The 16010-nt window shown below is 45.3% G+C and overlaps 2 protein-coding genes across 9 annotated transcripts in view; one reads left to right on the top strand and one right to left on the bottom strand.

Moving 5' to 3' along the window:
- RALGAPA1 (Ral GTPase activating protein catalytic subunit alpha 1) overlaps positions 1–1191 on the top strand; it is a 165988-nt gene extending 164797 nt beyond the window's left edge. For all 8 annotated transcript variants that reach the window (XM_060759103.2, XM_060759130.2, XM_060759110.2 and 5 more), the window contains one exon: positions 6–1191. In XM_060759103.2, coding sequence (XP_060615086.2) covers positions 6–96 — 91 coding nt within the window. In that variant the 3' untranslated portion in view covers positions 97–1191. The remainder of the gene's footprint in view (positions 1–5) is intronic.
- Positions 1192–3985: 2794 nt separating this feature from the next.
- Positions 3986–5844, bottom strand: INSM2 (INSM transcriptional repressor 2). Its single transcript, XM_060759190.2, has one exon. It carries the CDS (start codon positions 5752–5754, stop codon positions 4516–4518), a length of 1239 nt encoding a protein of 412 aa, XP_060615173.2. The 5' UTR covers positions 5755–5844; the 3' UTR covers positions 3986–4515.
- Between the last annotated feature and the right edge of the window lie 10166 nt (positions 5845–16010).

Here is a 16010-nt window from a genome sequence, read left to right as displayed (position 1 = left end):
GGTAGGCTCCTACCCAGAGACTCAGGCGTCCGAAACTCCAGCAGCAGCGCAGATGGACGGGCCCGATCTAGCCTTCCCCATTTCACCCCGGTCTAGCAAGAGTCGCATGTCTATGAAGCTGCGGCGATCCTCTGGCTCAGCAAACAAGACCTGAGAACAGAGGACAATTCTGAAGCCAGTACACCCTTGAAATCTGACTTGCTACGCTGAATATTTGTTCTATATTCCTCCATTCTTATATTAATTTTAGAGAATGATACGGAAATTTTATTTCAAACTAAAAATATTTTAGCTTTCGTTAGAATATTTTTTTATCAGACTTCCTGCTGCCATACTTTGCCAGTGCAGGTTCCCTTTTTTGCACTTTTTAATTTTTTTCCTTTGAGATATGTTCAGCTGTTAGGTAACCACTCTGTTTTAACCGTTAGGAGTGATTGCTAGCCACCCTAGAGCTGGAGACTGCAGGCATGTTCCAGTCTTATTTATTGTGCAACCCTTTCAATAATAAAAATGTACCACTTTTCAAATGACAAGGCATTTCTGAAGTCCTCTGCAAAGCTCACTCGAACACTCAGAATTACGTACAGAGTATGTGTGTATGTATGAAGGATAAAAATCCTTTCAAGTAAACATCATCACCTCTGGTATTGTCATTCACTGCTGGACAGAAACACCAGCTGAAGTGCTAGTGCTGAAGTGCTTTCTACTCCCTTGCAGTTATTTGCTTGCCTCTTGGGACTTATGGCTACAGTCGGCCTTCCTTTTCCAAAAAGTGAAACTGTCCTTTAATCTAGCTGTGTAAGATAAAAACACATACACACCCACACATATATTTTTCAAGCACTTTGCCATGTCAATCATTTGCTCCAAGCTGTGTCCGTTACAGGGAGGAAAGGGACTGTGCCCTTGTAGCGGCCAACTTATACGCTAACACATTCCACTCCAAATTCCCACTACCCCCCAAATGTATTTTCATACCGAAGAAGAAATACAGCTGCATCGTTTGCCATATTCTGCTCTAACAAAATGTAGCATGGCACCGGTACTAACTGCATGTGTAAATATCTGCCTTCACCCGGGCAACTATAGAAATATATATTGATGTTTTTGTTCACCGTGTAGTATATACAAATTTGTAATGGTTGAAGAAAAGACATGCTATTTAATAATACAATAAAATTATTCTTACCACTTTCGGTGTGTTCTGTATTCTCCTGCAAATACTGATTTGCACAAACCTGCTCGATGTGAAGAAGAGCAGAAGACAGCTATGAAATAAATAGCTGACCATTTAGTTGTAAGCTTGCAAAGCCCCTGCACTAAGTCTTTTCACTTAAAACAATTTAGTTCAAAGATGACTTAGTCAGTTCACTTTCTTCTGTACTGTCTAATAATCACAAATTTCCTTAGTTGTGTAAATTTTGATTAACCAGCTTGATAAAGCTGTACAAAGTAAAGTATTTGTGTCACATTAATTGTGCTGAAAACATCCTTTAACATGCCAAAAAATCTGAAAATCGTTTTCTTGCGTGTTCGTAAGGTTAAATTCAGAACGAAAATACCTACATTGTACAGCTTACAGTGCAAAAATAACTTCTAGAATATCTGAAAGAAATAATATTTAAAAATTCAGCTGAAAAATATTCCTCAACTTCCTGCTTTTAAATTATACGTAGAAGTTGTTTTTCAGGTGGCATGATAAGTGTCAAAATAACATGGATAAATTATATGCAATTCATTGAAAAGCATTTTTATTTATGTTCAAAATGAATAAAAATGTCACCTAAAATATTCCTCATCTTAGTCCTTATAAATTATATGTAGAAGCCACAGGCAAATTATATCAGAAATACATAAACATGAAGTAAAACCTAAGTTGTGCTTGACTGGTGTGCTTCATTGAACAGCGTCTTTTTACACATTTGCAAAATTGATGTATAAAACTTATCAAAAAATTTAGAATGGACTTCTTGAAAATGCATCCGTGAAGAATTTAGAACATATAGTCCTGGTTACCAGAATCTCCAAAAAGCTGACATTTCTTAATCTCAGCAACAGAAAATAATTTCATCCCAGTAAAGTTCAATACACCAACTACCTTGATTCCCTGCGTGGCTATTGTACTGAACAGATGGCATAATGATACCTATGCCATCTTGAAATCTGTAGTTAAAATAATCTTTGGTTTCGTAAACAGTATGCTGTGTAGGATGGGAATGTTTGAAAAATCTAAAACCATGGACTTGCTTTGAACGTGGTGAATTTGAACTCGCTGTATCTGTGTGGAGGGCACACCCTTTTACCGTTTGTATTTTTGTAGCCTAAGTGCCATACAAGATACTAGAAAACAGGTAAAATAACCACAAGGAATAAAGAAACCATCACCAATCCAGAATTTAATAGCCAGCAACGAGCAAGAGCAGACAGAAGAAGAAGCACTTGTAGGGGTTTGACAGGATGAGATGCTGACTTGCTACTAATCTCTTGACTATATTGCAATACAGGGTACAACGAATAAAACACTTCACTGTAAATTAAATGTTTTAAAACCAGAAGCCGGGGAAGCTGTTTCCAACAATTAAATATATAAAGACTTTTTTGTTCTCCCCCCTCTGGTCTTGTAAATAAGTATTGAGATATACTTCAATCCCAGATACAGGAATAAATAGAGTGAACATTGTCTAGGTCCCACTCTTCCCCCGGCAGCTTACTCACACAAGTTAGGCACACAGATGGCTCTAGGTTTGGCTACACTGTAGTATTAAGCGCACAGAAAAGTTTCTTTTTTTCTTTCTCAAAGCAGGGCAGTTTTTAAGTCCTAAGGTGGAAGAAGGGGTATCTTCTCCCTAAAGCATTGGTGTGTTTTGCTGAAACAATTTCAGCAGGAGGAAAGTTTCACTTAAGGTACTCCTCATTATAACCCCTTTATAAGGCAGCAAGGGCAATTTGTGACCATTAATTTAAAAAAAACATTTGGCACAGCTCATTTCAAAGTGTGTTGATTCGTTTTGGCTGTGCTCTTCCAACTTGAGGTGCAGCTACACCGGGTATGGGTAAACTTCAACCCTCCAGGTGTTTTGGACATCAACTCACACAATTCCTAACAGTTGGAGACCCCTTTAACTGCCACAGCTCAGTGCTGTGGAATCCTGAGAGCTATAGTTTGGCGAGCACTCTTTGGCAAGGCAGGCTAAACTACCTTGTAAAATAACTACAATTCTAGGATTCCATAGCATTAAGTAATGGCAGCTAAAAGGATGTAAACATGCATTCTTTCTACACTCTAAATCAGGCATAGGCAAACTTTGGCCCTCCAGGTGTTTTGACTCCAACTCTCACAATTCCTAACAGCCTCAGGCCCCTTCCTTTCCCCCCTCAGCTGTTTAAGCTTAGGCGGCTGAGAGGGGAAAGAAAAGAGCCTGAGGCTGTTAGGAATTGTGGGAGTTGGAGTCCAAAACACCTGGAGGGCCAAAGTTTGCCCATGCCTATTCTAAATGCAACCTATGTGGACCAAGAGAAGAAAAGAGATGCACCTACACCGGGCATGAGCAAACTTCAACCTTCCAGGTGTTTTGGACTTCAACTCCCACAATTCCTAACACCCAAAGTTTTCCCATGCCTGATCTTCACATTGTAGAATGATTGAAGCCTGACTACTATGGAATCATGGAAGGTCTTTAGCCTCCTCTTCCAAAGAATACTGATCCCAAACCAAAGTATATAACTCCCAGGATCCCATAGCCTTGAGCAAGGGCAAGTGTGAAACTGTACTCATTCTAGATTTTGTGTGTATGTATCAGAAGTGACTTGAGAAACTGCAAGTTGCTTCTGGAGTGAGAGAACTGGCTGTCTGCAAGGATGTTGCCCAGGGCGACACCGGGATGATTGATGTTTTGCCATCCTGTGGGAGGCTTCTCTCATGTCCCCGCATGCAAAGCTAGAGCTCAACAGAGAGGACTTTCCCCACTCCCCAGATTTGAACCACCAACCTTTCTGGTCAACCAGTCCTACCACCACAAGGGTTTAACCCATTGTGCCACGGGTGTTTTGACCTTAACCCGCTCCCAGATTTGAATCGCCAACCTGTCTGACTGACCAGTCCTGCTGGCACAAGGGCTTAACCCATTGCACCACCGGGGGCTCCTATTCATTCTAGATCAATGGTTCTCAACCTGTGGATCCCCAGATGTTTTGCCTTGAACTCCCAGAAATCCTAACAGCTGGGCTTTCTGGGAGTTGTAGGCCTAAATACCTGGAGACCTACAGGTTGAGGACCACTGTGATAGATGCACCAAGCCTATTTGGATTTGGTCCTAAGGCGGTGAAGGAAGGACAAGGCCACAGGGCAAGAGGGGGAGGCGGGAGAGTCAAAGAGATGCTTCCAGCACCACGCCGCTGTCCGTGGTGCTGATCCCGGCTGTTCTCTTTCCACGTGGGAAGGACTTCCAAAGGAGGAGGACTTTCAAGGGAGGAGGACTTCCAAGGGAGCCCTGCGTTTGGTAAGTCTTTTCCTTCTCAGCATCCCGGCCGGAGGGGCATCTGCAGGAGGAGGACCTGCCTGTGCTCGGACGGGTGGCACTTGTTGATGTGCCGGGTGAGCCCCGGCGAGCTGAAGAAAGTGGAAGGGCAGTGCTTGCAGGAGAAGATCTGCTGCTGCTGCTGCTGCTGCTGCGGCTGTGGCTGTGGCTGGTGCTGCTCCGCGACGTGGGCCTCGGGCGGCCCCAAAGGCAGGAGCAGCTCCTCCCGCACGGCGTGCCAGAGCCGGTGCTTGTCCCTGATGTCCGCCGAGGGGAAGTGCGCCCCGCACAAGTGGCAAGGGAAGCTGATCTGCTGGGGCTGAGGGCTGTAGGAGGAGGAGGAGGAGGAGGAGGAGGAGGGGGCGGAGGGCCCTCCAAGTTGGTGCGTGCCCAGGTGTTTGCGCAGGTAGGCCTGCCTCCGGAAGGCTTTGTGGCAATAGGGGCAGAGGAAGAGCTCCCCGCTGGGCGGGACGGCCGAGGCGCTGTCCGGCGCGTCTCTTCTGCAGCAGGCGCCGCTGTCCGTGGTGCTGATCCCGGCTCCGTGGTGCTGCTCGCGGCTGTTCTCTTTGCCGATGCCTTGCGCGGCGGGGGCTTGTGCCGTCGGGCGGGGCTTGTGCCAGCGGCGGTGTGAGGCCAAGTTGGCCGGGCAGCTGAAGACCTTGTGGCACTCGGGGCAGCGGTACTCGACGCGCACGATGCGGGAGCAGCGGTGCTGGGCCAGCGCCAAAGGGTCGGCGTAGGGCTCCTTGCAGAGCTGGCACACGAAGCCGCCCCGCGAGGAGAGCAGCCTTCGCCGCGAGCCTTCCTCCTCCGCCTCCTCCTCCGTGGACGCCGCCTTGATGCGCAGCCCCAGCACCGGGGAAGTGGTCACTTCGTCGGCGAAGCTCAGCTTGCGCGCCGCCTTGGGCTTCTTGGGCCTCGGGGGCCTCTTGAGTGAGGAAGGCAAGGGCAGAGGGAAGGGCGGCGGCGTGCGAGGGAGCAAAGGCTTGGCCTCCTCCTCCTCCTCCTCTTCCAAAGCCGCCTGGGATGAGTTTCCCGCGCTCCAAGCCGCCGCCAAAGGAGACTCCAGCAGAGGCTTCTTCTCCTCTTCCTCCTCCTCCTCCTCCTCCTGCCTCGGCGCCGGAAAAGGAGAAGGCAAAGGCGAGGAGGGGTCCTCCAAAGGGGTCCTGGCTCCAGGGCGCACCCGGTAGCAGCCCCCCGGCCTCCGGCTCCGCTTCACCAGGAAACCCCGAGGCATCTTCAGAGAAGACACAGGCTGACTGCGGCTCCCTTCGTTGCCCCAAGGGGCCTTTTATACCTCCGGCGCCTCTGGGGGGCCCGCGCGTCATCACGCCCCGCCCCCTTAGGGCCCCAGGCGACCAATCAGGAGTTGGGGAGGAGAAGGGAGGGGGAGAGCGGGGTGGAAAAGGCGGGAGAATCCGAGGGGCTAAGATCTGAGTTTTCCTCAAGATCAAGAGTAGAACGAATGGGATTCGATACCACTTTAACAGCATGTTATGGAAATCCTGGGAGTTGGAGTTCCACAAGGTCTGCCAAAGTGAGCTGGTGCCTCACCAAACTACACCTCCCAGGCATGGGCAAACTTCGGCCCTCCAGGTGTTTTGGATTTCAACTCCCACAATTCCTAACAACCTATGACAATGTGTTTACTAATAGCTGTTAGGAATTGTGGGAGTTGAAGTCCAAAACACCTGGAGGGCCAAAGTTTGCCCATGCCTGGGCTAAGATCTGAGTATGCCTCAGGACCAAGAATAGGAGGAATGGGATTCAATACCACTTTAACAGCATGGCTCAATGTTATGGAAATCCTCGAAGTTGGAGTTCCACAAGGTCTGCCAAACTGAGCTGGTGCCTCACCAAACGACACCTCCCAAGGCCCCATAGCATTGAGCAAGGGCACTTAAAGTCGTGGCAAACTGCATTAATTCGACAGGCATGGGCAAACTCGGGCCCTTCAGGTGTTTTGGACCAACTCCCACAATTCCTAACAGCTATTAGTAAACACATTGTCATATGTTGTTAAGAATTATGGGAGTTGAAGTCCAAAACACCCGAAGGGCCGAAGTTTGTCCATGCCTGGGCTAAGATTTGAGTTTCCCTCAGGACCAAGAACAGGACGAATGGAATTTGATACCACTTTAACAGCATGGCTCAATGTTATGGAAATTCTGGGAGTTGTAGTTCCATAAGTTCTGCCAAATTGAGCTGGTGCCTCACTAAACTACACCTCCCAAGGCTCCATAGCATTGAGCCAATGCAGTTAAAGTGGTGGCAAACTGCATTAATTTGACAATGTATAACAGGCACGGGCAAACTTGGGCCCTCCAGGTGTTTGGACTTCAACTCCCACCATTCCTAACAACCTCAGGCCCTTTCCTTTCCCCGCTCAGCTTAAGCGGCTGAGGGGGGAAAGGAAGGGGCCTGAGGCTGTTGGGAATGGTGGGAGTTGAAGTCCAAACATTTGGAGGGCCCAAGTTTGCCCAGGCTTGATACAAACCATAACAGGCAAGATGACTCCACACAGGCGCCATAACAAGTCTCCTGAAGCAAAATGACGGTCTCTTACTCACCCTTAAAAGCAGTTTCTTCAGACTACCCAAAAAAAGGCGACAGTAAACCTGCTTTTGGTCTTAAACATCCTCCCTTTCCAAGCACAACACGAGGAAACTCAAGACTTTGCATTAGGAACCGGAGAGGCTTCGGGCTTTGGAGCTGTCCGGCATCTCTTGGTGCTGAATCTCTCTGAGAGGAAGGCTGGCCATGACTGCACTGCGTGCTGTTGTTTTTCCCCTTCCGCGACCTCTTCTCTCCAGCAGAAATGCCCCTCCATCCATAACCAGTGGGATAGCCGTGTTTCTTCATTGTAGCAAACAAGGCTCATTAAATATGTATGCTTCAGGAACACTTTGCTTGGCCAGCTATAACCTGCAGTTCGTTTGCTGCTTTGGGAAGACTATTTTCGTTCTCTCATCCTCTCCTGAATTCAGAAGCGTGTAGTTTCGCCTCCGAGTCTGGTGGCTGGAAAAGCTAAAATGCACAGGAGTATTTTTAAAAACCCCTTTCAACTAGTGATTCATGTCAGACAAATGCAAAGAAAGGAGTCCCTGAGTATAAGCTTTTTTCCCACCCTTTCCATTCTTTTGTCTGTACTTTCTGGGCAACCTTTGCCTGACAAAATATTTCACCTGATCTCGGTCGGGGTTGGCTTGATGTGCTTTCGTCTTGGCACGTTTCTCTCTTTCGCCCTCCATTAGTGCCTTTTCAAATTATACAGCACTGCTGATCACAGCTGACCTCCAGCTGGAGTGCTCAAGGGCCAGGGCTTCCCAGTTCTCAGTGTCTATGCCCGACTGAGACCACCTTCCACCTGGAAACCAATGCCCTCACTGCGGGAGAAGATGCAGATCAAGAATAGAGGCTGGATGGCCATCTGTCAGGGGTGATTTGAATGCAATATTCCTGCTTCTTGGCAGGGGGTTGGACTGGATGGCTCATGAGGTCTCTTCCAACTCTTTGATTCTCTGATTCTAATAGGGCTCCACAGTCACCTATGGACCCACCAGAACACCAATCTTGGAAATCTATCCTACTCGGACAACGAGGGATCACCTAAGTAAGTAAGTATTTCACCTGAGAGCAATAGCAGCAAAAGCAAATCCTGGTTGCCCCACATCTTCACTCTTATTCACTATCCCTTCATTTTCCCCATCTTCTCCCTTGTCTTTTGTCAACAGGTCTCCACTCTCATGGCTGCCCCAGATTCTCCTGTGAAAAGCTTTCTGTTTCCATGATATCTTATCCTTCCTCAAATCTGTCCCTTATATGTGTATATGGCATCACAGGGCATGGCAGGAACATCATAGCTTATCAGTGACAGAATGGAGCCTCTGGTGGTGCAATGGGTAAACCCTTGTGCCAGCAAGACTGAAGACCAACGGGTCGCAAGTTCAAATCTGAGGAAAGCACGGGTGAGCTCCCTCTGTCAGCTCCAGCTCCCCAGACGAGGACATGAGAGAAGCCTCCCACAAGGATGGTAAAACATCAAAACATCCAGGCATCCCCTGGAAAACATCCTTGCAGACAGCTAATTCTCTCAACAATAAGTAACTTGTAGTTTCTCAAGTTACTCCTGACATGGAAGGTGACAGAATACTCCTGTGTTTTCCTTTTTAGCAGTAAGCAAGAGACATACTTGTGAAAAATATAATATTAGACTGTAGCAGGCTGTTGTTAGTATGAGTGGTAATATTAGGCTGTAGCAGACTTTTGTCAATATGAGCGGTAATGTTAGACTGGAGCAGGCTGCTGTTACCACTGCTGTGAATTGCACCTTTTGAATACAAGGGCCATGGCAGGCTGGGATATGTGTCTTATTGACTGAGACATCTGGCAGGTAGCATTAAAGGGAGGATATGATCAATACCTTAAAGCTAACCTTAAAAACTGTAACATAGGCACTGAGAACTAGGAAGCCCTGGCCCTTGAGCACTCTAACTGGAGGTCAACTGTGACCAGCAGTGCTGCAGAATTCAAAGAGGCATGAAAGGAGGGAGAAAGGAAGAAATGTGACAAGAGGAAAACACATTAAACCCCTGACTGGGACCACTTTCCACCTGGAAACCAATGCCCTCAATGTGGAGTAAAGGTGGTCCCAGTGGTGATCGACACACTGGATTCAGTGCCTAAAGACCTTGGCCTATACTTAAAAACAATCGGAGCTGACAAAATTACCACCTCTCATCTGCAGAATTTGTACTCGTTATTCACTGATACATCACACAGTCCTAGACACTTGGCAAGTGTCCGATTTGTAATCAAATACAAAAGACAGCATAGAGATCTTGTTTGCTGTGTGCTAATCTTGTTGTGTATCAAATAATAATACTTTATTTATATTCCGCCCTATCTCCCTGAGGGGACTCAGGGCGGATTCCAACAAACAAAAAAGGCGAACATACAATGCCTCAATACAACAATAAATACAAACATAATAGCCCAAAATAACCTAACATAAAAACAACTTATAACATGATATCTATAGATTAAATAAAATGCATCACTGTGTGGTTCTGGGCTACAGATTATACTGCATGGAAGAGGAGGACTATTTGCAAGTGAAATGACAACAGAATGTTTTCCCATACATATGCAAGGAAAGAAATAATACAAATTGGCAAGAATATATACTAAGTGCATTTTCTGGAAATCTGTATAGTGACATGTGTTTCCCCGAGAAATCTATAATAATCTCATCAATAAGCGAGTTTATCAACAACTGGGGGGGGGGGTGTAAGTGGGCGGAGGACCATCGCTTCAATGCTGGTGGTCTTTGCTTCTTCCAGCACGCTGACATTTGTCTGCTTGCAGGATTTTCCGGCGGCAGCGCTGGTGGAATCGTTCTAGGAGTTGCATGTGATGTCTGTAGATAGTCCACATTTCGCAGGCATATAGCAGGATTGGGAGGACAATAGCTTTATAAACAAGCACCTTGGTATCCCTACGAATGTCCTGGTCCTCAAATACTCTCTGCTTCATTTGGAGAAATGCTGCACTCGCAGAGCTCAGGCGGTGTTGTATTTCGGTGTCAATGCTGACTTTGGTGGAGACGTGGCTGCCAAGGTAGCGGAAATTGTCAACATTTTCCATTAAGCTGTATCTCTGGCATTGGAGAAGGATTGGCTGGTGACTGCTGGAAGAGGGCTTTGGTTTGCTCGATGTTCAATGAGAGGTCGAGTTTCTCGTATGCTTCTGTGAAGGTGTTTAGAGTGGCTTGTAGGTCTTCTTCTGAATGCGCACAGACAACGGTGTCATCAGCATACTGGAGTTCTATAACAGATATTGTTGTAACCTTCGTTTTGGCTTTCAGTCTTCTGAGGTTAAATAGCTTGCCATCTGTCCGATAAATGTTTTCCACTCCGGTGGGAAACTTCCTGTCAACAAGATGAAGTATCGTAGCAATGAAGATAGAGAATAAAGTTGGGGTGATATCCCTGTTTGATACCCGATTCCACCTTAAATGATCAAGGGTCTGGAGAACAAGCCCTATGAGGAGCGGCTTAGGGAACTGGGCATGTTTAGCCTGAAGAAGAGAAGGCTGAGAGGAGATATGATAGCCATGTATAAATATGTGAGAGGAAGCCACAGGGAGGAGGGAACAAGCTTGTTTTCTGCTTCCTTGGAGACTAGGACGCGGAACAATGGCTTCAAACTACAAAAGAGGAGATTCCATCTGAACATGAGGAAGAACTTCCTGACTGTGAGAGCCGTTCAGCAGTGGAACTCTCTGCCCTGGAGTGTGGTGGAGGCTCCTTCTTTGGAAGCTTTTAAGCAGAGGCTGGATGGCCATTTGTCAGGGGTGATTTGAATGCAATATTCCTGCTCCTTGGCAGGGGGTTGGACTGGATGGCCCATGAGGTCTCTTCCAACTCTTTGATTCTATGATTCTATGATTCTATGAAATGGGTCACTTTGGGAGCCTCTGCTGTCCAAGACTGTTGCCATCATGTCATCATGGAGGAGTCGCAAGATGTTCACAAATTTGTTAGGGCACCCGATTTTCTGGAGGATGGCCCAGAGAACGCTGCGATTCACTGGGTTGAATGCCTTTGCAAGGTCAATGAATGCCATGTATAGTGGTCGATTTTGTTCCCTGCATTTTTCTTGGAGCTGTCGTGCAGTGAAGATCATGTCCACCGTTCCTCTGGAGGGGTAGAAGCCGTTCTGGGATTCTGGGAGGGTGTCTTCTGAGGGGGGTAGAAGGCGGTTTACAAGGATTCTTGCGAGGATTTTCCCAGCTGAGGTTAGAAGGGAGATACCTCAATAGTTTCCACAGTTCGTTCTTTCCCCTTTTTTTGAAGAGGGTGATGATGGTGGCATCCTTGAAATCTGCTGGGATTTTCTCGGTCACCCACACTTTTTCTATGAGCTGGTGGAGTTGTGTCAGCTTGGGTCCTCCTTCTTTAAAGATTTCAGCAGGGATCCCGTCACTGGCTCTGTTATTTTTTTGTTGGCTGATGGCATTGCTGACTTCTTCCAAACTAGGCAGTGCGGCAAGCTCATCCCTGGTTTGTTGTTGTGGGGTTTGTGAGAGAACCTCTTCGGCCACATTGGAGCTGCGATTCAGGAAGCTTTGGTAGTGTTCTTTCCAATGTAGTGCAATTGATTTTTTTATCCTTCAGAAGTTTGTTCCATCTGATGAGTGTAGAGGCTGTATGCCATGGTTTCTTGGTCCATAGATGACGTTTGTGGCTTTGAAAAATCCCTGAGCATTACAGGTATCTGGCAGGTGTTGGATTTCTTCAGCTTTCTTTGTCCACCAGATGTTCTTGAGTTCTCTTGTCCTTCTTTGGACCTCAACTTTTGCACTGGCGTAGATCTTTTTCTTAGTAGCACAGTTGATGTCTCTCTGCCATGTTTGGAAGGCTTTCCTTTTCTTGTCAATTAGCTGTTGGAACTCGTCATTTTTGTCAAACCAATCTTGATGTTTCTTGGTTTGGTATCCAATAGTTTCTTCACAGGCTGTGATGATGGAGGTCTTCAATTTGTTCCAATGTTCCTCAAATGTTGAGAAACACTGGTCTAAATAAACAAAACCGTCCTATGATACATTTACATTATCTCTTTGAATTGCTTGGATTCCTTTCTTTCTTCCGATAGGTGGGGAAGGCAGGTCTCAGCAGTTAGCGCATGTCAACATTGATACATCTCCAGTGTTGATAAGAAGTTCATGACTAATCCTCTTGTGGAGTTATAGAAATAATTTCATTCCATAGTAGTATGTGCCATTTCAGTTGGTGATCCAGTTGTTGCATTGGTTGCCAAAGTTCTGGATGTCCTCAAAGAGACTTGCCTCTGCCAACAGAAATATAAATACTTAGTATATACTTTATCTTGTCCTCTTTCATCGGATTTCTCTTTCTGTAATCTGAACTGAGTCGAGACAATTTGTATTTTGTATGCTCCAGCTGCTTCTATTTGATTTTTCTAAAGTAAAAAAACACCTTTCTAATACAAGTTGCTTTGTTTTTCCATTGCTACATCCCCTGACCCTTTTTCTTGTCTCTGAATTAAAGCTTTGTAAAATGGATTTTCTCTCTCTCTTCAGAATATTTTTTTCTATTCCATTTCTATGTTAACTTGAAACCCATTTTGAGCATGAAGTGGGATATAAATTCAACCTTAAAGACATAAACCATCACTTGCATTAATTATGTTTTTCTGCTAAGAAAATAACTTGAAGAAAAAAAGGATAGAAGAGGAAAATACAATGGCACGGTGTACTTTACAACAAAACATCTCAATGGAAGATCATAATTACATTGAATGGCAGAGAGGAAAATACTAAGTTTATCTTTCAGAAAATATAAATCATGTACCATAGGATGCATTACTAAAAATTCTAGTGTGAAAGGGCTTAAAGATATGGAAGAGATTTCTTCAAACAAACAAAAAAACAGGACCTTGAAAACCAGTTAGTTCATCTGACATGAAACTTTGCTGGCACCCAACTACTTCACCAGAGTATGTGTGTAGAATGGAGCAAAATTCTTGTAGATATTGAAGTACATTTGGGAACAAATTAAACCAATTAGAAGTGGAAATACAAAACATATTCTGAGTGGCAGAGCACAAAAATAACATTATTCTTATTTCCTGTCTACATACAGAGATCAGGGAAAATACACAGACCAGTTAGATATGATCTCACTAACATTCCTAGTGAATATACAGTGGAAGTGAAGAACAGATTTGAAGGACTAGATTTAGTAAACAGAGTCCCAGAAGAACTATGGACAGAAGTCCATGACATTGTTCAGGAGGCGGCAACAAAGTACGTCCCAAAGAAAAAGAAAACCAAGAAGGCAAAATGGTTGTCTGCTGAGACACTGGAAGTAGCCCAAGAAAGGAGGAAAGCAAAAGGAAACAGTGATAAGGGGAGATATGCCCAGTTAAATGCGCAATTCCAGAGGTTAGCCAGAAGAGATAAGGAACTATTTTTAAATAAGCAATGCATGGAAGTGGAAGAAGACAACAGAATAGGAAGGACAAGAGACCTCTTCCAGAAAATTAGAAACATTGGAGGTAAATTTCAGGCAAAAATTGGTATGATAAGAAACAAAGATGGCAGGGACCTAACAGAAGCTGAAGAGATCAAGAGAAGGTGGCGAGACTATACAGAAGATCTGTATAGGAAGGATAATAATATCGAGGATAGCTTTGACAGTGTGGTGAATGAATTAGAACCAGACATCCTGAGGAGTGCGGTTGAATGGGCCTTAAGAAGCATTGTTGCTAACAACAAGGCAGCAGGAGACGATGGGATCCCAGCTGAACTGTTTAAAATCTTAAAAGATGATGCTGTCAAGGTGATGCATGCCATATGCCAGCAAATATGGAAAACACAAGAATGGCCATCAGACTGGAAAAAATCAACTTATATCCCCATACCAAAAAAGGGAAATGCAAAAGACTGCTCAAACTTCCGTACAGTGGCCCTTATTTCTCATGCCAGTAAGGTAATGCTCAAGATCCTGCAAGGAAGACTCCAGCAATACATGGAGCAAGAGTTGCCAGATGTTCAAGCTGGGTTTAGAAAAGGCAGAGGAACGAGAGACCAGATTGCCAATATCTGCTGGATAAGGGAGAAAGGCAGGGAGTTTCAGAAAAACATCTATTTCTGCTTCATTGACTACTCTAAAGCCTTTGACTGTGTGGATCATAATAAATTGTGGCAAGTTGTTGGTGGGATGGGCATACCAAGCCACCTTGTCTCTCTCCTGAGGAATCTGTACAAGGACCAAGTAGCAACAGTAAGAACTGACCACGAAACAACAGACTGGTTCAAGATTGGGAAAGGCGAACGGCAAGGATGCATACTCTCACCCAACCTTTTTAACTTGTATGCAGAACACATCATGCGATGTGCGGGGCTGGATGAATGCAAAGCTGGGGTGAAAATTGCTGGAAGAAACATTAACAACCTCAGATATGCAGATGACACCACTCTGATGGCCGAAAGCGAGGAGGAGCTGAGGAGCCTTCTAATCAAGGTGAAAGAAGAAAGCGCAAAAGCTGGGTTGCAGCTAAACATCAAAAAAACCAAGATTATGGCAACAAGAATGATTGACAACTGGGAAATAGAGGGAGAAAATGTGGAGGCCGTGACAGACTTTGTATTTCTAGGCGCAAAGATTACTGCAGATGCAGACTGTAGCCAGGAAATCAGAAGACGCTTACTTCTTGGGAGGAGAGCAATGTCCAGTCTCGATAAAATAGTAAAGAATAGAGACATCAGACTGGCAACAAAGATCCGCCTAGTCAAAGCCATGGTATTCCCTGTAGTAACCTACGGATGTGAGAGCTGGACCTTAGGGAAGGCTGAGCGAAAGAAGATCGATGCTTTTGAGCTGTGGTGTTGGAGGAAAGTTCTGAGAGTGCCTTGGACTGCGAGAAGATCCAACCAGTCCATCCTCCAGGAAATAAAGCCCGGCTGCTCACTGGAGGGGAGGATACTAGAGACAAAATTGTAGTACTTTGGCCACATCATGAGGAGACAGGAAAGCCTAGAGAAGACAATTATGCTGGGGAAAGTGGAAGGCAAAAGGAAGAGGGGCCGACCAAGGGCAAGATGGATGGATGGCATCCTTGAAGTGACTGGACTGACCTTGAAGGAGCTGGGGGTGGTGACGGCCGACAGGGAGCTCTGGCGTGGGCTGGTCCATGAGGTCACGAAGAGTCAGAGACGATTGAACAAATGAACAACAACAACAACATACAGAGGTGTAAGATTCCCCCTTGCTTCTCAATAGTTATGTGCATGCACATACATACTACGTACGCACACATTGCAAACCCAAAAAGTTCTTAGAGTAGCTTCTAAGAATCAGTAATATCGCCCTGCTCTCAAGTTTGCAATCTGAATAACATAACAGAAAAAGTGGACAGGATGATTAAGAAAAAACTCTGTAGTTATGACGTTTCCTAATGAAATCTGGAGTGTGTATAACTTAAGGAGAAGATAAGCCACAAGACATTGGTCTCTTAGCAGAACCAATGGAGTGCCTGCTTCCTTTCTCTCCCCTTGTTGCAGACTATTGGAAAGGATACTACCAGGTAAAAACTGACTAGTTGTAAATGATCCTCTAACGCTGATGGACTTCAGCATTAATGGTGGAGCAGAGGTTTCCTTGGTGGAAAACAAATAGAAATATCCTGTGTCAGACTCATTTGTTTAAAATAACTTTCCCTGTCTTTTAGCCAAAAGGACGGGGATGTAACTACACTGAAAACCATGACAGAAGAAAATACAACAAAACTGACAATCTTACAAATATTCAGATGCAGTATTCCGTTGCTCTTGCAGTAGCAACAAAGGGTTTGAATAGGTTTGGACACTGCATAGTCCATGTGTGACACATGACCTGTTGTCTGGTTTGTGTGGGTGACCACCCTGCCACTGAATTTGCTGTTGCAACCATAAAATGTGGAGTAGCT

The sequence above is a fragment of the Anolis sagrei genome, chromosome 1 (genome assembly GCF_037176765.1).
Source record: "Anolis sagrei isolate rAnoSag1 chromosome 1, rAnoSag1.mat, whole genome shotgun sequence".
NCBI classification, from domain to species: Eukaryota; Metazoa; Chordata; class Lepidosauria; order Squamata; family Dactyloidae; genus Anolis; species Anolis sagrei.
Note: the sequence above shows the minus strand (reverse complement) of the source record. Positions and strands in the feature narration are given on the sequence as shown.

Bases quoted from the DNA above. Each gene is read 5' to 3' on its own strand.
- INSM2 (XM_060759190.2), bottom strand. From the start codon at position 5,754: ATGCCTCGGGGTTTCCTGGTGAAGCGGAGCCGGAGGCCGGGGGGCTGC.